General features: G+C 45.7%; 1 protein-coding gene across 1 annotated transcript in view; it reads right to left on the reverse strand.

The window, feature by feature from the left end:
• RADX (RPA1 related single stranded DNA binding protein, X-linked) overlaps window positions 1-19,463 on the reverse strand; it is a 239,279-nt gene extending 219,816 nt beyond the window's left edge. Inside the window, 3 exon segments of the mRNA XM_029607574.1 lie at window positions 18,323-18,605; window positions 18,607-18,935; window positions 19,295-19,463. Of these exon segments, the coding sequence (XP_029463434.1) occupies window positions 18,323-18,605; window positions 18,607-18,935; window positions 19,295-19,301 (619 nt within the window). The 5' untranslated portion in view covers window positions 19,302-19,463.
• Between the last annotated feature and the right edge of the window lie 4,676 nt (window positions 19,464-24,139).

Genomic DNA, 24,139 nt, shown 5'->3' on the forward strand with positions numbered 1-24,139 from the left:
TTATATTACGCTGATACCAAGTTCTTAAATTTATTGAAAAAAATCTCTTGAATAAAAATTTTTTTGAACATAAAATTTGGTGACTTGCTTTTTGTTGATATAATTTTTTTTTTACATTTATTGAATTATTTAAAAATTATACAAAGCTTTAATACCTTGCATTAGAAATACATGAGTATATAAACAATCAATTCTACTTGTCTACGCCCCTCCAGGTGTCCTGGAAACAGACCCCTCTCCTCTGGTTGAACTAACCACCTCCCTCATCAATCTGGACGCCCCAGCCATAATCTTAGGAGACTTCAATCTCCACGTCGACAACTCTATACTATCACCCAACTGCGAAGCCTTGCTAACAGCATACTCCGCTTTAGGTTTCTCTCAACTAGTCAACAAACCCACACACAAAGCTGGCCACACACTTGACCTTATCTTCGTAAATACAGCAATCAAACCGGTCCAGCACCCCATCTGCACGAAGGTCCCTTGGTCAGATCACTCCCTTATAACAGCGTCATTCTCAATAAAAGATACCAGTCCATATCGCATTCCCTCCCCTTGCTTTTCCTACAGAAAAACATGCCCCACGGAAGATCTTAGCAATCACATATCATCACATCTCAGTCAAGTAGATCTCACCAATCCGAATTCAGCTCTACGATCTTGTAACAACATCACAGAATCCATTGCCAACAAACTATGCCCGCTAACAACAAAAAAACCACACCCTAACTCATCCAAAAGGCAACCGTGGTTTACACCAGAGCTAAAAAAGCTTAAACGAATGCTAAAACAAAAAGAGGCTAAATGGCGCAAAAACCCATGCACCATCACCCTATCTACCTATAAATCAACTCTCCACCAATATAAATCCAATACTTTAAAATCCAAGAGGAACTACTACGCATCCAAGATACACCACCTAGTCTTCGACGCTAAAGCCCTCTTTAGCTACGTTTCTAACCTCACACAAACAAGCCCTCCAGAAATCGCTCTCACCCAAGCTAAATCTAAAGCGGAAGAACTAGCAATATTTTTCAACAACAAAATCAGCAAACTTCTAAAACAGCTTCCCCCCAACACCGTCTCTACATCAACCGCATCTCAGACCGCCGTCAACAATACCCGCTTAGCCGAACTGGAACTCACCTCCTCCATCGAGATCCAAGATACTCTACGGAAAATGAAACACCATCCTCTCACCCATCAGATCACATCCCTTCAAAACTGCTCCTATCAATTCCAGACTCTATCTCCAAATCCCTGGCAGACATCATAAATTGCTCAATAACACAAGGATCTTACCCAGATGACCTCAAATTGGCCTCGCTTAAACCACTACTCAAGAAACCAAACCTAGATCCTAACGACCCAAACAACTACCGACCGATCGCCAACCTCCCCTTCATAGCCAAGATCATGGAGAAATTGGTGAACACCCAACTCTCAAACTACATAGAAGAAAACAACCTCCTATTCCCATCACAATACGGATTCCGCAAATCACTTAGCACGGAGTCCCTCCTCATCTCCTTAACAGACTACCTCATCCTGGGCCTTGATAAAGGACAAGCCTTCCTACTGATCCTACTGGACCTTTCGTCAGCCTTTGACACCGTTAACCATTCCCTACTCATCAACCAGCTAGCCTCCTTGGGTATCTCAGGCACAGCACTCTCCTGGTTCATATCATTTCTCAGTAACAGAAGATATAAGGTCAAGCTTCAGAACAAAGAATCCTCACAACACCCTTCATCAGTAGGAGTCCCACAGGGCTCTTCCCTGTCTCCTACTTTATTTAATATTTACCTCATACCATTATGCCAACTTCTCACCGACCTCAACCTCAAACATTTCCTGTACGCGGATGATATCCAGGTCCTGATTCCCATTAAGGATTCCCTTGCAAAAACGCTGACTTTCTGGAACACATGCCTTCAAAAAATTCAACTCCTCCTCACCAGCCTAAACCTGGTACTAAATTCCGGCAAAACTGAACTCCTGCTCATCACCTCTGAGAACAGCACCATTTCATCGACACAAGACACACCAACAATCACACAAGTGAGAGACCTAGGAGTCCTAATTGACAATCGCCTGAATTTCAAAGCCACTATTAACAAAACAACCAAAGACTGTTTCTACCAACTACAGGTGCTGAAAAGAATTAGACCTCTTTTCCATGCCCAAGATTTCAGAACCATCCTGCAAGCAATCATTTTTTCAAAATTAGACTATTGTAACACCATCCTACTTGGTCTTCCCGCTTCTTATACTAAACCGCTTCAGATGGTACAAAATGCAGCTGCACGAATACTGACAAACTCCAGGAGAAGGGATCACATAACCCCCATCCTAAAGAGCCTCCATTGGTTACCTATACACTTTAGAATAATATACAAGGCCATCCTTACCACATACAAAAATATCCACCTACTGGCTCCCATCGACCTACAGATCCCTCTCCGACTACATAATTCATCAAGACCAACAAGAGATGCATACAAAGGATCGCTACAGGTACCACCGTCCAAATCTACCAGACACATCACACTAAGAGATCGGGCATTCTCTACAGCCATTCCACCGTTATGGAACTCCATCCCCTCAAACCTCAGACTGGAAACATGCATCTCAACCTTCAAAAAAAGACTAAAGACATGGATATTCACACAAGCATTCCCGGACTCAAACTGATCCATCTCTTCCACGCCAATCCTCATCTTCACATACACCATGACTAACTATCATGTTTGAATTTGTATATTATTTTACACTATTGTTTACATGTTTGAATTAATAACCTGTCCTCTCTCTTCTCTCTCTGCCAAGTTCTATTCTCCCTGTTATATGTAACTGCCTTTTTCCGCACCATTGTTTTAGTTTTGTTTACGATGCACCCTTGTTTTTTATGTGAACCAGCATGATGGGACTGCGTTCTCGAATGCCGGTATATAAAAACCCGAAATAAATAAATAAATAAAATAAAAAGGCAACCACAAAAAGGAAAATACAAAACACATTACTACTCGATTCCTGAATATCAATAACACATGTGGTACCACTACCAAGTTTGGCCACCAGATGTCACTATCCCTGTAGTATAACCCTCTAATAAGGAGCCATCGCTCAGTCCCTTCCACCTGGAGGTTCTGGATTCAATGCCTCATTACTATTTAGCTCAGCCATTTTATTACACTGTGGGGTTCAGTTTGAGAAAACAAGTGATGAGTAAAGATATATTTTTTTCCCACACTCTGGTAGGGCCTTCTGGCCTTGCCCAAAGGAGTTTTCTTTTAGAACAGATACTTCATCATGCTCTCCCTGCCCGAGGGTCCTCCTTATTATAAGTTACAGAGTGTTTGAGTCAGATATCCTCTTGGGGCGAAAGGGCTCTCATCCAGAGGACTGAAGACCTGTGAGTCTACTCTCAACCAGAACTGGGCAATCACAGATCCTGCAGGGAGAGAGAGTGAAGGCTAGAAGAATCTTGTTTTTGGAAGAGCCTGAGTTTCACCCTGCTTCTTTGTGGAAGGTCATCCTCGCCGGCTGTACTCAGAGGATGGGGATTGAAGACCAGTGAGCCCATTCACACTCTGAATGTGGCAAGCACCCATGACAGCAAGAATACCGGTCAATTTTAATTAATACGTCGCCACTCAATAAAGATTTGGCAAAGATTTTTTGGGCATCTATTTCTTCGTTGTTTCCTCAGGAGATCCCATCCAGATTTCCACCCAAGGGACCAGGACAGGCTGGGTGTCTGATATTGTTTGGGATAGTTGTGGGTGGATCCTTGGGCCGGTGGCAGATGACCACGCACCCGGGGGAAGATCCCGAGAGGGACCACCGGTCAGGCTCAGAGTTTGAAGACAGTCACACACCAGTTCTTTTATTAAACAATATTTTGAACCACCAGAGATGGCAGTAGTGAGCTGGAAAGCCCGGCTGGGCTGTAGTCCCTCAGACTGGAACAGCAATCCCTGGGGGCTGAGCTGTAGAGAAACTAAGATATAGTGAGTAGGAAGGGTATGCAGATGGTAACACTCACACAATGTCCCAATAAAGCCCAGGAGCTGGAATATATAGGCCCCCGAGGAGCGAGTACTTGGTTCCAGGGAAAGCTCAGAGAGAACAATGGTAACTCACAGATGTAGCTGATATAGTTGGTAGAGATGACTTCCAGGCAGAAGGGTATATGAAACAAGTCTGGGAACAAGGGCCCTCGTGGAGCGAGTACCGGTTCCAGACTGTCACCTGAAAAACAAAGGAGAGAGCGAGGCCCCCCGAGGAGCGGGTATCTCTGGTAAGTCCAAGGAGGCAAAGTAGCTTAGGTAGCGAAACCCTTGCTAACTCGATGTGTTAGCAAATACTGAGACCTTAAAATATCCGTCGCGGGTGACGTCATCTTTGGGGGATGCCCATTGCCGGTATTTCAGTCAGGGCCGCACCGCGCGCACACCCCATGGCCTCCAGGAACATGGCGGAAAGCAGCGTCAAGCCAGTCAGGGAACGCCCGAGGACTTGCGGCAGAAGGACGCTGCAGCAGCCAAACTTCCTGCAGACGGAGAGGGAGGCGCCAGAGAGGTAAGGAGGATGGAGAAAGGGCGTCGGGCACCGAAGGACACAACAGTACCCACCTTCAAAGGGCGATTTCCTCTTCGGTTACCATGCTTAGGTTTTGAAGGATAAAGCATCTCTTTGTCCAGGATATTGGTCTGAGGCTCCCAAGAGATCACTTCGGGGCCGAAACCTTCCCATTTTAGAAGGTATTCAAAAGTCTTGCCTATTTTACGAACATCCAGAATCTCTGTGATTTTGAGTTCTAACTCGTCTTCTGTACTGAAGATAAGTGAGTCTTGAGATATTGAAAATAGTTCACTAAGAGTTGTATCATCTTCGTCCTGATATATTGAAGAGCATTCATTGATTAGTGTATTGTCTTCGTCTCGAGGTATTGCAGAACCTTCACTGGTTATTGCATTGTCTTCTTTCCCCCCCCCCCCCCCCCCCAAGGCAAATGTCCACAACTCTGATGGTTTTGTAAAGCCCTTCTGGAGATTTTCTCCCATATTTTCCGACGTTGCCTTATTCTCAAAAGCTGTAAGAATGTTCACCTGTCCTTTCAGAGGCTCAGCTTTAGACTTCTGTCGTATGACACAGTCATAGGGCTCCAGTGGAGACAGAATATCAACTACTTCTTTGGAGAAGATATCCCCGAAGGGGGTGTCTTGGAGCGGCAGGCCCGGTACTGCTGGAGTCGCAGGTCTGGCAATAATAGGTGATATCTCCTTAAGGCATTTCCCATGACATTCTGGGCCCCAGTGGGAGAGATCCAGAGATGCCCAGTCGAATTGGGGTTGGTGTACTTGCAACCAGGGTAACCCCTGGACGATAGGGTGCACAGCCCTCTCCAGTACGAAGAAGGAGAGCGATTCCGTATGAAGAGCTCCAGTGCAGAGAGTAACTGATTCAGTTTGGCAAGTAACATCTCCCGGTAAGGGCTCTCCATGAACGGGGGATAATCGTAGTGGGTTTTTCAACTTGATGAAGGGAATCCTCAAATATTCCACTAGACATCTGAGAATGCAGTTTCCTCCTGCCCCCAAGTCCACCAGGGCAGGAGTCTGAACCGTGACTGGTCCATAGGTCAAGGAGACTGGGAGAGAGAGCGGAGAGGGCGCAGTAAGGCCGAAGAATAGTCCTCTTGTAGGACTTTGGCCCGTTCGTGCTTTTGGACAAATAGAGCATTAGAGACATCATGGCCAGACTGACCACAGTACATGCAAAGGCCACTCTTCTTCCGAAATCTTCTCTCTTTGGTAGTCAAGTGTCCACGACCAAGATGCATAGGTTCATCTGTATCGGCAGCAGGGACTAATGGCACAATCCAAGGTGTAGAGACAGCACTGACCTGTTTCAACCCGGGTACCAACCTAGGCCAGAGTTCCTTCACCCTGTCCTGGAGTCATAGATCAATCCGAGTAGCTAAGGCTATTAATTCGTCCAGCGAGTCAGGTGTTTGGCAAGTTGCCAGCTCGTCCTTCAAATGGTTATCCAGGCCTCTGCAGAAGAGAGTCTTGAGACATCTGGGGTCCCAACAAAGTTCTGCCGCAAGAGTTTTGAACTCTATGGCAAATTCAGCCAATGATCTGTTGCCTTGCTTCAAGTCCACTAAAGCAAAACCGGCAACAGAGGTTCGAGCAGGGTCATCAAAAACAGATTTAAACAAGTCCATAAATCCTTCTATGTCCTGCAAAATCGAGTCCTTGCGTTCCCACAAGGTGGATGCCCAAGACAGAGCTCTACCATCCAGGTATGAAAGGATGTGGGTAGTCTTGGAGAGCGCTGTACGAAATAGAGACAGCTGTAAGGCAAAGTGCATGCAGCACTGGTTCAAAATGCCCCGGGACTTCTGGATTTCTCCAGAAAAGTGGATTGGAGCCACCAGGGGTACAGCAGTCTTCAAAGTTACCTCCAATGACTGACCTTCTTGGTTGGAGGTTGTGCCTTGAACCTTCTGTGTGTAGTTGATGAAACGCTGAAGTAAGTTTCTCCAAAGTGTCTTGCTGTTCCACAATGCATTGGGCCAGGCCCGGTATGGCCTGCAAATCACTGGGTTGTGCCGGATCCATGGAGTTAGCAATCTGATATTGTTTGGGATAGTTGTGGGTGGATCCTTGGGCTGGTGGCAGATGACCATGTCCCTGGGGGAAGATCCCGAGAGGGACCACCGGTCAGGCTCAGAGTTTGAAGACAGACACACACCAATTCTTTTATTAAACAATATTTTGAAACACCAGAGATGGCAGTAGTGAGCTGGAAAGTCCGGCTGGGCTGTAGTCCCTCAGACTGGAACAGCGATCCCTGGAAGCTGAGCTGTAGAGAAACTAAGATATAGTGAGTAGGAAGGGTATGCAGATGGTAACACTCATACAATGTCCCAATAAAGCCCAGGAGCTGGAATATATAGGCCCTCGAGGAGCGAGTACCTGGTTCCAGGGAAAGCTCAGAGAGAACGATGGTAACTCACAGATGTAGCTGATATAGTTGGTAGAGATGACTTCCAGGCAGAAGGGTATATGAAGCAAGTCTGGGAACAAGGGTCCTCGAGGAGCGAGTACCGGTTCCAGACTGAAAAACAAAGGAGAGAGCAAGGCCCCCGAGGAGCGGGTACCTCTGGTAAGTCCGAGGAGGCAGAGTAGCTTAGGTAGCGAAACCCTTGCTAACTCGATGTGTTAGCAAATACTGAGACCTTAAATATCCGTCGTGGGTGACATCTTCGGGGGACGCCCCCGAGGTTCGTGCCATTGCCGGTATTTCAGTCGGGCACGCGTGCCCCTAGGCCTCCAGGAACATGGCGGATAGCAGCGTCGAGCCGGTCCGGGAACGCCCGAGGACTTGCGGCAGAAGGACACCGCAGCAGCCAAAGTTCCCGCAGACGGAGAGGGAGGCGCCAGAGAGGTAAGGAGGGCGGAGAGAGGGCATCGGGCACCGGACACAACAGTGTCCAAGGAGAAGATATCTAATAGTAGGACTTTTCAGTAAAGTTTGGGGACACCTCCATTAGGATTCCTGCACAGCCGTTAGGAGAGTTATGCACATTTAAAATCACCATGGGCTCTACCCAGAGGTCTGGAGGATTAAGGACACCTACCTACAGAGGAAAAACAGTAATGTACTATCAGTCAGATATAAACTCACACTTCTGGATAATGGACTTTAATTTATTATTAGCAATCAGTAAACTTTATTTTAACACTCAGACCTGGCCCTGTCTGGCTCATCATCTGGACCATAAGCAAGAGCTTCCCCCCCCCCCCCACCCCCAGGATTAAGAGTCGGCATGGGATGGAACGGTTAGCCGGAGCAGTCCCAGAAGACTTAAATTAGTTGTGTACCCTAAGGAGGAACAATCCTCTTAAAAAAAAAAAAAAAAAGGGGGGGGGGGGAATTACATACACACAACAAAATGGAGGTACAGAACTAAATGGAGCCCTAAAGAAACAATTAACAAAAATGAAAAGTAGCTTAACATGATAGCTGTTACTCTATAATGGATCACCACACCAGACTTAATTGTTATCCAAAGAAGATAAACACTCTTCTTGAATCCAAAAAGGATAACTGTCCGGAGAGAAAAAAAAAAATAAAACAATCATCCTGATACTTATTGATACATTTACATGGACAACTAAGAAGAGCAATGGTGGCCTGACTTAAGGCCAAAAACGCCTTCCTTCTCTCCTGCATCACCGGGGCTAAGTCAGGAAATATTCTAAGCCCTTGGCCATGAAATAAAGATGACATAGATCTAAAATATTTTTGCATTACAGAACACAAATCTTGTTCATTAATAAAAGAAAGTGTTAACTCTTTCAATAATTTCTATTGCAGAACTCTCAAGAAAGTTAGGTTATCGAAATCCACTGCCATATCAGTAGGCCGAGGAGACTAAGACTGAGAAGCAGATGGTAAAAATAAGCTCCGTTAATTGAGGTGGAACTTGCACTGGATCAAAAAAGCAGAACGTCAAGAAAGTATCTTTTCAAAGTAACAATAGGGGAGTCCCCATATTTCTTAGAAAGTTAAGCATTCGCAAATTCAAATGCCTAGATCTAACCTCGTAGATAGATCATTCTGATCCTTTATGTAGCAACATTAAAAGACTGAATTCCTTTCCTCTCAGAATCTATTATGGATTTTTTCCTATTAATCTGTTATTTGACCTTCATGTCTCTCAACCATAGGTTCGATCTTAGCAGACAGGGAGTTAAACGATAAAAAAAAACAAGCAAAAGCAAAATTAACAAAATCTTTCCCATCAGGGTAGCATGAAAACCTAAAAACTAGTATAATGTCTAACAATTATTTACATTCCTCCAAAAGGAACTACAAAGAGGGAAGATTTTAAGTCTTTGAAAACAAGGGAGTTCATCTGTAAGACAAAAGTTTACTGAAAGGGCACTCCACGATGAGGGGCCCACTACTGCGAAAACTTGCTTCCATGTACTCTCTCTTTTTACAACTCTAGGGGTTTCTTACCTTTCCCATTACACTTTTAGTTTATGACCTGGTGGATCCTCCTCCACTGCTATAGCATTATCAATCGGTATGCCTCAGGACCTCTTTCCTTCTCCCTCTGCAACTTCTTCCCTCTGTGCTCTGACCTCCTTTCATGGCTTTTAATTCCTGTGGTAACTTGGTGATAGCAGCTTGGAAACAGCCAGAAAGAACAAGGCACACTGCTTCCCATTTGTACAATTTATTTACAGTGGGGAATAAAGAGTAAACCAAAATCAACAAATGACACAGCTCACTTCAACTCCAGGTAGATACACAGTCCTCAACCATAGGAGGTTTTCTCATACACGGCTTCCTGAGGCCTGTCTAAATCTTCCAGGTCCTGAGCTCTTAAACTCTAGTGAGGGGCTCCTCCTTTTCACCCAGGGCTCCCTGCGAGTTTGCATTTTAAGGCGGACTGGGTAAGACAGCTGTGCCCGGTCCTTTAAGGTTGAGGTTCTATATACTCCCTCATAGTATCATCTTTATGAACATGACTCCCAGATCTCTCAATCTGGTCTCAAATCTAAGCTAGCTTGTCTTACATTGCCGCCTAGATTCTGCGCCCCCCCGCCCCCACCAACCTTAAAAACTTAACATGGCTAAAACAGAACTCATTATCTTCCCCTTTAAATTCACCTCCCCTCTTTTCTCTATTTCTGTGGATAACTAGAGTCAGCGTGTAATGATAAATGGAACCTATTCTGAAGAGCGAGTCATGTTGAGTGGCGTGCCACAGGGATCAGTATTGGGACCAGTTTTGTTCAATATCTTTGTGAGCGACATTGTAGAAGTGATAGAAGGTAATGTTTGCTTATTTATGGATGATACTAAGATCTGCAACACAGTGGATATGCCCGAAGGAGTAGAGAGAATGAAAAGTGATTTACGAAAGCTTGAAGAGTGGTCGAAGATATGGCAGCTGGGATTCACTGCCAAGTGCTGCAGAGTTATGCATTTGGGACATGGTAATCCAAGAGATGTATGTGATGGGAGGTGAAAGACTGATGTGCACGGACCAAGAGAGGGATCTTGGGGTGATAGTCTCTGGCGAAAATGGCGAAGCAATGTGACAAAGCAATAGCTAAAGCCAGAAGAAAGCTGGGCTGCATAGAGAAAATGGAGGTGGCGATGCCCTTGTACAGGCCCTTGGTGTGAGGCCTCATCTGGAGTACTGTGTTCAGTTTTGGAGCCCTTATCTCAAAAGGAAGAGAGACAGGATGGAGGCGGTCCAGAGAAAGGGCAACCAAAATGGTGTGGTGTCAGTATCAGAAAACCTATGAGGAGAGACTGAAGGATATGAATATGTATACCCTGGAAGAGAGGAGGCGCAGGGGTGATATGATACAGATCTTCAGGTACCTAAAAGGTTTTAATGATGCGCAAACATCAAACCTTTTCTGTTGAAAAGAAATAAGTAGAACTAGGGGGTCACTGAAACTCCAGGAAGGACACCTCAGAACTAACGTCAGAAAATATTTCTTTACAGAAAGGGTAGTGGATGCCTGGCATGCCCTTTTGGAGGAGGTGTGAAAACAAAGACAGTGAAAGAATTCACAAGGGCATGGATAAATACTGTGGATCCCTAAAGGCTAGGGGATGGAAATGAAGAAAAGAGTGCACAGAGTAACTTGATGGTGCGGCAGTTATTACCCTTAACCAATAAGCCTTGATACTGTTGATGCAACTACATCAATGCTCTCTGCTTCAATGGCAAGGGGAAAAGAGGAATTGATTCGTTCAGCAATCAACGAGGGCCCCAACTTTTACGGTCTGGGAAAACAAGTATGGGGGTGATTTGCTGATGTGGTGGTTACTACCCTTAACCAATAAGACTGATACTTTGATGCAACTCAAACATTGATCCCTGCTTCAATGGGGAATTGGATTCAACAGCAATCAACGAGGGCCCTGACGTTTATGGTCTGGGAAACAGATAAGCATAGGGTAATCTACAAAGCACAGCAGATACTACCATAAGCTTACTGGGCAGACTTGATGGACCATTTGGTCCTTTTCTGCCGTCATTTCTCCCAGTTCTCAGTCTGTAACCTTGTGATTGTCTTAAACACCCCTCTCTTTCTCTACATACATCCAAAACACTGCTAGAATGTGTTATTTACCACCAAAATCCATCCCTTTTCTAAATATGCTATCAAATTCCATAACCTATCACCTCCTGCTCAGACTATTGTAACCTGTTCCTCACAGGTCTCCCACTAAACCATCTCTCTCCACTACAATCTATTCAAAATCCAGCTGTATGACTTATGCTCCATTACTGTCATTACACCCATAACTTCTCTTCTCAGGACACTCTATTGACTCCCAGTCCCTTCCCACATACAGTTTAAGCTTCTCTTGTCCATTTACAAGTGCATTCATTCTGCAGCTCCTCAATCTGTCTCTCCTCTCCCTACAACCCATTCTGAGAATTACACTCATCAGGCGAGTCACTATTATCTATGCTCTTCTCCTCCATCCTAAACGCCAGACTGTTCTTCCTACCTTGCTTTGTTGGACGCCTGGAAGAGGCTTCCTCAGTTGGTAAATCATGTTCCCTCTCTGGCTTTATTCAAATCCAGTCTAAAAATCCACCTTATTGAGACTGCTTTTAAAATCTTAACCACTGGGTCTTCTGATCATGTTCCATAGTAAATGAAACTTCCCTTAAGTCTCTTATTTGTCCTGTCTGCAGACTCTATTTAGGGACTCTTCTATGTATTTATGCAGCGCTGTGAACATCCAATAGCACTACAAAAATAAGTTGTAGGAGAAGTACTAGGAGCAGCAGCACGGTGATGGAATTTAAAAATGCTTACAGCAGATATAGAGAGCCTTTTGCTGCTTTGCAATTTTCTGGTAATTGGACTTTTCTTCTTGTAGCACCAACATTTTGGAACTTTTTTTTGTTTTGTTTTAACCGAATTGAACCATTTCACCCTTCCCCTCCTCTCCTAGTAGAATCATGCCTATAGCATCAATCTACTCCTCTCTCTCAGATCATTTTCTCCTTGCCAGGTCTCTAGCAATCGAGTCTTACTTCTTCATTTAACCAGAAATGTTTTCTCAGCTGCTGGTTGTTGTGCATTTATAATCTAAAATGTTTTGGTGCAATTGTTTCCGAAAAAGGGAATGTTATATATAAACTAATAAATATAGAAAAAATATTTATTCTGTAAGAAAAGCAGCAACTCAGTCACGTAAGCGAGACTGAAATTGCTGGCCCTTATGTGTCAAAATTATACTTAAGCCACAAATAGCAAATAGCAGAGTGGAAAAATGTTTTGAAAACAGGTGCCAGCCAAACTTTAAGACCTACGGAAAGTTTTTTTGTTTTGATTTTGGCAATTTTATTCTTTGCTCTCCCCGTTTCCATCCCAACTTCTTTTCCTCTCTCCAGGAACTCTTCCCTCCTTCCTAGCTTCTTCCCTTCCTACAGATTCTGTCCTTTCACTGGCAGCAGCTGCTGCAGTATTACTGTGTTTTGCTAGCTGCAGCCTTTGCCACAGCTCCCTCTGGCCAGCCCAGGCACCAAACTCTTTACTGTTGGGCACCGGGCCTCAAGTTTTAGGCATCTGGACAATCGGGCTCCCAGCATTTTTCCAGTTCTGAGGCATATTACTTGAGGATGTTTTTGGTATCTGCTCTATACAGTAATCATGCTAAGAGACTTTTTACAGAGCACAATAAGTCGCTGGCCCCCAATTATGGAATAGCATCTCCGAACAGCTAAGGATTGCCCCCACCTTAAAATCTTTTAAAAGAACTTGAGGAGGCAGGGAGGAGAGGACTGGCGAATCACCTGGAAAGAAGCAGCAGATCCCGGGGGTAGCTTTGCTGGCCCCGACGTTCTCCAAGCAGGGAGGAGAGGACTGGCGAATTACCTGGAAAGAAGCAGCGGATCCCGGGGGTAACTTTGCTGGCCCCGATGGTAATTACACATCTATCGTTGTCTTTGCCTGCTTGGGGCATCTACCGGAGGCGAGACCCAGAAGTGATTATAAATTTTGAACTGTCTGCGGCACGCAGCAGTCGCTGGCGTGCTAAAGCTGCGCGCGCGGTCAAGCAGGGCTTTGCCGGGCTTTCGCCAGTTTTGCCTACCGAACCATGGATTGCCGGACTTTGAGACCTGATCAACATCTTCAGGTAGGATTTACCTATGCCTTCTCTCCTCTAAGGCCTCCAAAGTGAAATCCCTGTTTTGTATTTATACATTATACCATCTAATACAAGTTTAATGTTTGGATACCAGTATCATTTTCCTTGCAATTATGCCACACACTAAAAGGAAGGCCAAGTTAAGGCCCCCTGAGATGTGGCTAGAGTAGAAATGGGACAAAAAACTGTATTGGAATGGTTAGACCCTCAAAATACCCCACATGGGCAGACCACTGTGGGAGAAGTATTAGAACGGAGTGCCTCTCCTCAGGTCATCGAAACATCATTGAGCCCCGGGGCGCCGGCTCCGCCATCACCACCTGGAAGAGAAAGGTGTTTCTCCCCGGTGAGCCCAGGTGGTTTGCACGAGGAAATCTTAAATCCTCTAGATCTTCGAGATAAATTAGAACAATCTAATAGAAATATGGAACCCTTTGAACAGAAAAGGCAAGAAGTAATACAACTGAGCATGTTGGAAAGTTCCACTGTTTTACCGAAAGAGACTAGTACACTAAGACAAATTAACTCTGTTAAAGGAAAACAAGATAATATTGATGTAATAATTAAATCGAATATTTTGCTAATGAAACCTGCAAATATAACTTTGGAAAGTCTGTGGAATTACATGGTAAAACTAGATGTTTCAATAAATAAGTTAACCGAAGTTGTGATGAAAACTTCCAATTCGTTAGTACAAAATACTGCAGAGTTGGAAAAGCAAAAAGAGGATGCGAATGTAATAGATAAGCGTGTACTTCAGATTGAAAAAATTCAGAGTCACCAGATAAATGTAGAAGAAGTAGTAAACAAAAGATTAGAAAATCTAGAAAATGTAGTAAGATCATTGAACTTAAGAGTCAACAATTTTCCGCTTATAAAAAAAAATAGATCCATTGGAATTATTCAGGAATTATTCATTACAAATCTTAAAAATTCCTGAAAAATGCTTACCAGTGATAGTTAAAGCCTTCTTTTTAGGGGGCAAGAAAAATGAGACTGAATTAGATTACATAACAAAGAATGGTAAAGGAAAAGAAATTGGAAGTAATTCCATAGATTTATCTGATTTGTTACAATAGAAACAAAGAGAATTTGAGTGAATGGTGCTGTTTGACGGCACTTTTTGCAGACCTCAATCTGATCGTTGCAGAAGGCTGCAGAGTGAAATTCACTTGTGGTCTTACAGATGTTTGATGAGCTCACATATACTTTTGAGGCGTTAACATTACAGATAATAGCCCTGCTTCAATTGATTGCCCCTGAGGCAGCTCTGTGAGAAAGAGCGAAACTCGGCCAGAGTCGGGCATCATCTAATAAAGGGCATTTTCAACTACCGATTCTCTTTGTTTCTATTGCTACACAGCCAACTGGATCGGCTACCGCTTTGTTTTTTGGGTCCATCTGATTTGTTACAAAAATCTCAGGAAGAACTAGAAATAAAAACAAGGGGGACTATTAGTTCAATTTGCGTTTTCCACATCAGGGACAATATAATGAAGCCTTTTTTCCAAAACAGATCAAATACTTTCTACGGTCAAAAAGTATGGATCTTTCCTGATCTTATAAAATCTACAGATCCGTAGAAGACATTTTTTGCAATATAGGAAGGAAGTAGTAGACAAAGGGGGATATTTTATTTTAAAATACCCATGTAAGTGTATTGTTAAACTGGATGGTAAGATCTATTCATTCATAGACCCAGATGGCCTTAAAGACCTCCTCGCAATAAAATGACCGGCATTAAAATAGAATTAGGTCTTAGATAATGTATATTTTCCTTTAGCTCTATTTTTACCTGATTTACCGTTCAAAAATGAGAGGATTTCACTTATATTTCCTTATACAATTACTAATGACAGAGGGTTGATAAGGAAAAGAATGTAAATGATTAAATTATGTTATTGCCTGATTGGTCATAATTCAACTCAGTCATTATGATGTTTCATTGTATTTTGTTTATTGTAATTAATTGGAAAGCAATAAAAGAATTTATAAAAGAACTTGAAAATCTATTTTTTTGTTATCTGCCTTCAAGTCAGATGATGGGTCCAAAAGTTGAGTCTGTTTTATTTGTTTGATACCTGCTCTTTTGTGTATGGAGAAGCAGCGTGAGCTTGTCCCACGTTGCTGAATGTAACACGGAGCAAGCAGGGAAGCTGATAGGGAGTTGGGGGGGAGGGGGAGGGAACCCATAGCGACGGCAGCAGTTTGAATTGCTGCCTCGCTATTGGTTACCAGGGGCTAACGAGTCTTGCTTCAGTCAGCTCGGGCAGCGAGGCAAAGGGCAGTGCTTGCTTTCCCTCCCGCCCTCCCTTAAACGATGGATGGTGTAAAGGAAAGATGAAGGAGGCGGAAACTCGAGCCCAAAGTTATAAGTTTTGTATGCGATTATAAAAGATATCGGGCTAGATTTTAAAAGCCCTGCACGTGTAAATCCGGCCGGATTTACGCGCGCCGGCACGCCTATTTTGCATAGGTCGCCGGCACGTGCAAGGCCCCAGGATGCATGTAACTCCCTGGGCTTCGTAAAAGGGGCGGGAGGGCGGTCCCGAGTCCCCCGGCACTGCGGCCTGTGCCGGGGGATGCTGAGGCGGCGCGAGCAAGTTACACAGCAAAAGGTAGGGGGGGGGGGACGCGGAGGGAACGGAGGCAGGCTGCCGATTTTGCCTTGCGCGCGCTGACCCTAAAGAACAAAAGTACGAGCGCGCGTATGTTTTTAAGATCTACCTCATTGTCTGTGTGTCGGGGGGGGGGGGGATGATCTTGTGTAGTTTGGGGCTACTACACAGGATGGCCGGTGAGCGGGGGGGGGGGGGGGGGGGGGGGGCGCCGATGCTCTGGCCATAAACCTACCCTCGTTGGAGCCGTGGCGGGGTAAGTGGAGAGGGGTGACGATGTGGCTTACCATTGGGACGAGGTGGTAAGCGGAGTACAAGAAGAAGAAGGGGTGGAAGGAGGCTGGAGGGGGAATATTTTGGACTTATTGTATTAAATGTTTAAGGGCTCGGGTTAAGTTGTTTAATAAACTGCGGCCCATGCTTAATGCCAAATTGGAGTTTGTGATCCTTGTGCAAGGGGTGGGGGGGAGAGTGTCAGCGAGCAAACAGTCTTGCCTACCTGTGTTATGTTACTATTATGTTACTTTATTGTGAATGCATTTTTGTACTCCACCATGAGCATTTATCTAATCGCATAATATACATTTTAAATAAATGAAATGCGCAAGAAAGCATTCATGCACATCCTTTCACTGTTTTATCCCACCTCTCCATATTAGACTGTCATATGCGAAAACCTCCTATAGAACTGAACTTTTATGAATGATGAAACTTTAGTAAAAGTTAAAATCTGAATAGATTGTTACTTTGATTTGGATTTAGTTACTTGCCTTTCCAAATCTGTGCCCAATGCCAGTTACAATTCATAGTACAATCACGTGAGGGAAAGCTTTTTTGACTCAGGACCACATTAGTGGCTCTTGCCTGAACCATGGGCCAGTGGGAGAGGAAGACAACACCGAGGAGTAGAGGGGAGGGGGTGACCTGGTCTCTTTGCCTTGCCTCTGGAGGAAAAGAGGTCCAGTTAAAGCACTCAAGTGCATCTGGGGCCATGCAAACGCATGTGAATGAGGCTATTACTCATTCACTCCAAATGCAAAAAGATAAATGTGCATCTCAGAGCAGGCGTTAATAGCTGAGCGCATTGAAAAGTACAAAAAAGCAGAAAAAACTACTTTTCTGTACTTTTTTAAAGATAAAAAAAAAATAAAATAACTCGGCAGACTGCCGAGTTATGAAGACCGACGCCGATAAATTCAGCTGCCGTTTTCATTACTGGCAGACAGGCAGGTTATGAAAACCGAGGCCAAGTTTACCGTTGGTCTTCATAACCAGCAGCCAAGGCGGATCGCGTTAGCAAGGAGGCGCTAAGGTCGCACAAGCGACCCTAGTGCGACACCCCAATTTACATATTGCATGGCGCCCCCCTTGCGGGCGCCATGCGTGCATTAAGAAAGCGGGCGCTGAAAAGTCAGCGCCCGCTTTCCACGAAGATTATTGCATCGGCCCCTCTGTTCCTTTTCTCCTCTGCTGGCTGTTGTCACTACTATTAAGAACATACGAAAATGCCATACTGGGTCAGACCAAGGGTCCATCAAGCCCAGCATCCTGTTTCCAACAGTGGCCAATCCAGGCCATAAGAACCTGGCAAGTACCCAAAAGCTAAGTCTATTCCATGTTACCATTGCTAATGGCAGTGGCTATTCTCTAAGTGATCTTAATAGCAGGTAATGGACTTCTCCTCCAAGAACTTATCCAATCCTTTTTTAAACACAGCTATACTAACTGCACTGACCACATCCTCTGGTAACAAATTCCAGAGTTTAATTGTGCGTTGAGTAAAAAAGAACTTTCTCCGATTAGTTTTAAATGTGCCCCATGCTAACTTCATGGAGTGCCCCCTAGTCTTTCTATTATCCGAAAGAGTAAATAACAGATTCCCCTGAGGCCACTCAGCCATGCTTCAGGAACACCTGAACATTCAACTTCATATATTCAGGAAACATGAGGATAAGTAATGTAAGTTATTTGAGCAGCGTTTATGTACCCCAGGTTTTCCAGCCCGATGCTGCCGGGGACAGACAGATGTTCCTGGAAGCACGGCTGTGAGCCCTTATAGAAGGGAAATGGTAGCTGACAGAGAGGGTGGTACAAGGCACTGAAATACTCCCTGGCTTTTCTTGGGAGCTTCACCACCATTGGGCCATGGATTGGAACTTATTTTGCCGCAGGCTGCACAAAAACAGAAGGACTGGATTTAGTCCATGAGCCATAGACTGGCCACCTCTGACATATATTGTAAGTCTTCTGAGAAAGGGACTTAAGTTGGTACCTAAGGCAATGAAGGGTTAGATACCTTGCCCAAACTCACAAGTATCAGTGAGAGAAACAGGATTTGAACCCTGGCTTCCCTGGGTCTCAATCTGCTGCTCTAACCACTAGGCTGCTTCTCCATTCCAGTTTCTATCTTGATAACTATGTTAGATCTGTATGATAGTAATGATGAAAATCAATATATTTGTTCATATTGCTGAACTTACCATTTATATTAAATTGTTCCTCTGGCAGATTTTTAATCCAGATGTCTCCATATGGATCACAATTATTCCATAACGGGAGATAATGCTTTCTTTCACCCATCAGAGGAATATCAGGACTTTGTGTATTTTCTGTTTGTCTATATGAAATTATGCTTGTGTCAGGACATTCTCCTCCACAGTCAAGCTCTTCTATACATACTACACCACAACTTAGTTTCTTTTCATTGTATACGTAGGCACACTTTATAATTTTCACTTCCATACCACATCTAAGCATGTTTTTTTTGTACCAGAAAGTTTAACCGATTTGAAAGTTGCCATTTTTCTTTGCAAAGCCCGTCAGTGAAGGTAACGTCATAGCAATAGGAAGGAGGACTACAGCCAAGGTTTTCTGATGGGTTGCTGCACCAATCTGCCAGATATCTCTGAATTGCAAGGATAGTGACAGGAACTGCATCTTGCAAAAATATCTTCAGTGTTGGAGAGTTGATCAGCTTTGTGATGACAGTTTTTATCCAAGAGCTTTCTTGTGAGATATAAGCACTAACCACGGCACCATTCGTAGCAGTGCTGCTGCACTCAGGGGCTACCACATTAGTCATCATTCTGCAGTCTATATAAAAAAAAAACAGTTACACATAGGCATCAGCCATTAAAATATACATTCTATAATCTATGCCTTCAGGTTCAGATTTGGCAAGAGATAAACGGAAATCACATACACATATGTCCAAACAAATCAACTACCCATCTGCACTATTCTCCAGTCTATAACATCTACATCCATTTGTAATCTAAACACACACAACTGAATCGTGCATATCTTTGAACATTTAATTACACACATGCATTCCATACAAACATCCACTTACAAATGTACTGCCCTGAGGTTTACAACAATAAACATTGAACCATCAGCCCGGCATCCATGTCAACTTTCACTTTCACTTATGCAGCGTCCTCAGACCGTACCAAGCATTCCATGGCGGCCGGAGCCGGGGGTAGAACCTGCGCGGCGCTCTGAGTTCGGTTCAATCCTCCCGGGCCTGGAGGCAGAGCGCACTCCTCACCAACCCAATACCGAAGGGAGAGGCCGCCTCCTGTGCAGCTGACGTCATAAAGAAGCGGCGAGAAACCGGCAACGCACCTCCTTCCCCCGCTTTTTCTCTCACTTTCTCTCAACCGCGCTGCACAGTACGATCCACTTCCAAACAACCTTCCCTTCCGCACGCCGTCTTGACCACCACAATTTTCCCCACCCTCCAAGCTGCCGGAGCAGCCCAATGAGGAACGAGGAAAAGCGGGGCTTGGTCCTCAGTGCTGCCAATGAGCGGCCACGGAGCAGCGCGCGCGATTCGTTTAAAATAAGTGCTCAAGCTGCATTCGGACGCGTAACTGCTGCTCGCGGTTATGGGTTGCATCTGTAGTCCTTGCTCTTTATTTTTTCAGCAGCCTTGCGGCACCATATTGTGATTGAAGGTCCCATGGCCTGAAATCGCTTTTCTTTTTTAGAGACTTATGAAGATATTTCGAGCCCATCTTCGTTTTTTCTCCCATTGTGTGACTTTTTGATGGCACCAAATTACTTGTTCCAGGGTTAATGAGAGAGAGAAAGAGAGAGCGTGCATACCTTTTTCGACATTATCGTTTGTCTCCCTGCAAAAATTACTCTTAATTGTAACATGTCTCCTAGGAATTGTTAATACTGTTCATAAACATATAACACAGAGTATGATGACAGAAACGAGTGTGGCGTGGTTATTGTAAAAGGGCAAATGCAAGGAGAGGTCTGAATCCTGGTTATCCATATTAATAGACCTCTATCATATCTCCCCTCAGTTGTCTCTTCTCCAAGCTAAAGAGTTCTAACCTCTTTAGCCTTTCTTCATAGGAAAATTGTTTCATCCTTTTAATTATTTTGGCCACCTTTCCTGTACCTTTTCTAATTCCGCTATATCTTTTTGAGATGTGACCAGAACTGTACACAATACTCGAGATCGCACCATGGAGCAATACAAAGGCATATTGATAGTCTCTGTTTTATTCTCCATTCCTTTCCTAATAATCTCTAGCATTCTATCTGCTTTCTTGGCTGCTGCTGCTGCACACTGAGCAGAAGATTTAAATGTATTTTCAACGATGACACCTAGATCCTTTTCCTGAGTGGTGACTCCTAATATGGAACCTTGCCTTTCTTCCCTAAGGGCATCACTTTGCACTTATCCACATTACATTTAATTTGCCGTTTGCATACCCAGTCTCCTAGTTTTGCAATGTCCTCTTGCAATTTGTCACATTCCTCTTGTAACTTAACCACTTTGAATAATTCTGTGTCATCAGCAAATTTAATAACCTCACTTGTTATTCCTATTTCCAGGTTGTTTATAAACATATTAAAAAGCAGTTGTCCCAGAAAAGATCCCTGGGGAATTCCATTATTCACATTTTCCATTGGGAAAATTTACCATTTAGCCCTAGTCTCTGTTTTCTATCTTTTAACCAGTTGGCAGTCCACTATAGCAGCGATTCTCAACTGGCGTGTCGCAACACACCAGAGTGTCACCAAGGACCAGCAGGTGTGTCGAGGCTCCCAGTGTCCCACTGCCCCACTTGTGCTTCCCTTCTCCCCAGGGACAGACTGGCCGATGCAGTTGGTAGGGGAGTGCCGCTGCTGGAAGCCAGGCCAGTGGAGCCGAAGAGCGGAGAGATGCTGCGTGCCACCGTCAGAAGCCAGGCCGGCGGTGGTTGAAGAGCGGAGAGACCCTGTGTGCCGCGCCGGAGGCCAGGCCGCCAGGACCAAAGAACGGAGAGACCCTGCGTGCCACCGCCGGAAGCCAGGCCGGTGGTGGATGAAAAATGGAGACCAGGTTTATTGGGCCAAACAATGAGAAGAGGTACTCCAAGTGGTTGGGCCTGTATCTGAAGAAGTTTAACAATATCTTCCATGATACAGTTTCCACTCGCCCCAGTGTCTATGAGAGCGGTGGTGGCGAAGAAGCGTGTCTCCCCTAGGAGAGAGATAGGGAGCAATAGTTGAGGGCCAGAAGCAGTAGCACCTAAGCTCTGGACCCCCGCCGGGCTCAGGCTTTGGAGTTTCCCGGACGCACGGGGCAGGTTTGAAGAAGGTGACCAGAACCACCGCAATATAAGCAGAGGCCTGCTTTTCTGCATCAGAGACGTTCCTCTGGGGTCGAACGACCGCGATTGATTTCCATGGGCTTCTCAGGAGGCTGAGGGGCCGGTAAAGCCTTCAATGGAAGACTCACTGCACTTGATGGTTGTGGAGCAGAAGCTCGGAGGGCCCTAACCTCCTGATGACGTTGTTGGAGACGGTAGTCAATTCTACCGGCTAGGTAGATCAATTCTTCCAGGGAGATGGGGATCTCGAAGGCAGCCAGTTCGTCCTTAAGAGCCGGAGACAGTCCCTCAAGGTACAGTGCCCTTAAGCAGTCTTCCTGCCAACCAAGTTTAGTAGCTAGTGTTCTGAACTCTACTGTATGTTCAGCAAGCAGGTGCGAGCCCCTAAGGAGGTGGAATAGGTGGTGGCCAGCGACCGCTTGTCGGCCTGGGTCCTCAAAGGTCCGTCGGAAGAATGAGATGAACTGGGGGAGCTGGTGAAGGATGGCGTCAGAACGCTCCCAAAGTGGGGAAGGCCAGGGCACGAGAGGATAAACTTTGGGCAAGACTCCCTGAGTTGGCCATGACAGTCTCCTCCAACTGAGAGCATAGTCTTTCCACGGAGGAGGCCAATGTTTCCAGGACCTGTTGTTGTTCTTGGACACAATTAGCCAGACCAGGAATGGCCTGCAAGGCGGGAGACTCCACCGAGTCCATGGCCTTGGCAACCTGTTGCGCTGGAGGTGGACCCTTGGCCTGGTGCAGGATTGGTACGGCCCTCTGGTCGGACCCAGAGAGTGCCCACCACCAGGAGGCGGAGCACACAAGGAGACAGAGGCTAGCTGGAGCTTCACCAATAACAGTCCGGGGTTTCCGCAGGTTGAGCCCTTGGGTACCCGGACCGCCTGAACTTAGGTGGGCTTCCGGTGGTCTCCCAGAGAGGTATCAGAGAGGTGTGCCCACCACAAGCAAGGGTGCATGGCTGATGCAGAGTGGATGAGCTAAACCTGGACCGGCAGCTCCGGAGACCTCAGGGAGACAACAGTTCAGGGATGTCCTCCGGATGAGAAAGGCAGTGCCTGCAGGTCTAGTCACATGGAAGCCGCGGTTGTTATCCGAGTATGTTGGCCCAATGGTCACAGGGGGCCAGAAGAGAGTGTCCAAGTGAAGCGCAAGAGTCAAAGCCAGAGTATCAGTCCAAGAGAGGTCAGCCAAAGTGGGGGGTCAATACCAGAATCAGTCCGTGTGTAGTCAAGGCAAGCGAAGGTCGGTTCCAGGCAGCAGACAGTAGAATGGTCAGGCAGGCAGTGTCAGTTCCAGGCGGCAGGCAAGAGAATGGTCAGGTAGGCGGTGGTCAGTTCCAGGTGGCAGGCAAGAGAATGGTCAGGCACGCAGAGATCAGTACCAAGAAGTCAGTCCGGATAGGCACTACCTGGGAAGGATACAGGAACAAGGAGATGCTGGAACAGGAGATACTTGAAACAGAGGCAAACTATCACACCAACGGTGTCGACCCGATTGCCAAGGCGAGGCTCTGGGGAAAGAGCATCGCCTTATATACCAGGGCTATGTGATTAATCTCCGGGCACCGCAGACCGAGTTCCCGCACTTGGCCCTTTAAAGAGAAGAATCTGTTGGTGTTTGCTCCCCCAGAAGGGCCTCGGAGGGAACTTTTTTTTTGTCCCCCACCTTTCCTTCCCTTCCCCTATCTAACCCACCCCCCAGCCCTAACTAAATCCCCCTCCCCTACCTTATTTCGTTGAGTTACGCCTGCCTCTGCCTCTGGCAGGCGTAACTTGCGCGCGTCACTGGCTCCCTGCCCCGGCACAGGCCGCTGTGCTGGAGCATTCGGCCCCACCCCTGGACCGCCGTCACGCCTCTGGAACGCCCCTGGACACACCCCGAATGCCACGCCGCCCCGACACCCCCCCCCCCCCCAAGCAAAGCCCTAGGATTTTCGCATGCAGGGCTTTTAAAATCTACCCCTGAGTGTTTATTACTTACACTACTAGAGCGGTATCATAACAGACTGCCACTCTGTGGGAGCCAACCCACAACAGATCATTAACTCCGCCTACGGAGTATTACAAATCGCTAGCTCCTCCCCTTGGGGAATCAGCACTGAACAGATTGCTAACTCCTCCCATCTCGAGGAGTGATCCTTAACAGATTGCTAACTCCTCTTCCCTCTGGGGGAGCAAACACCAACAGATTGCTAACTCCGCCTCCCTGGCGGCCATATATATAACAGATTGCTAACTCCGCCCCCTTGGCGGGGAGATCCATAACAGATTGCTAACTCCGTCCCCTTGGCAGGGAGATCCATAACAAGGATGGAAGTTCTCTAGCTGCAAGTTCGTCTTTCAATTGGCATAAAGACCGTCCAAATAAATAGCTCGGAGACAATCCTCTTGCCACGCCAATTCAGTGGCTAGAGTCCGAAACTCAATGGTGTAGTCGTTGAGAGGTCTCTGACTGTGTCGTAAACGTAAGAGATGGGTACTGGCCACAGCCTGCCTGCCAGGATCATCGAAGGTCTGACGGAAGACGGTCACAAAACGTGACAATTCTTGCAGGAGAGAATCCGAGCGCTTCCATAAGGGAGAAGCCAATGCCAATGCCTTGCTTTCCAATTGGGAAAGAATAAAAGTCACCTTTGTTAGTTCTTCCTGAAGATGGAAGGTTGCAGAGCAAACTGCA

This window comes from Rhinatrema bivittatum, chromosome 6 (assembly GCF_901001135.1).
Source record: "Rhinatrema bivittatum chromosome 6, aRhiBiv1.1, whole genome shotgun sequence".
Lineage (NCBI taxonomy): Eukaryota > Metazoa > Chordata > Amphibia > Gymnophiona > Rhinatrematidae > Rhinatrema > Rhinatrema bivittatum.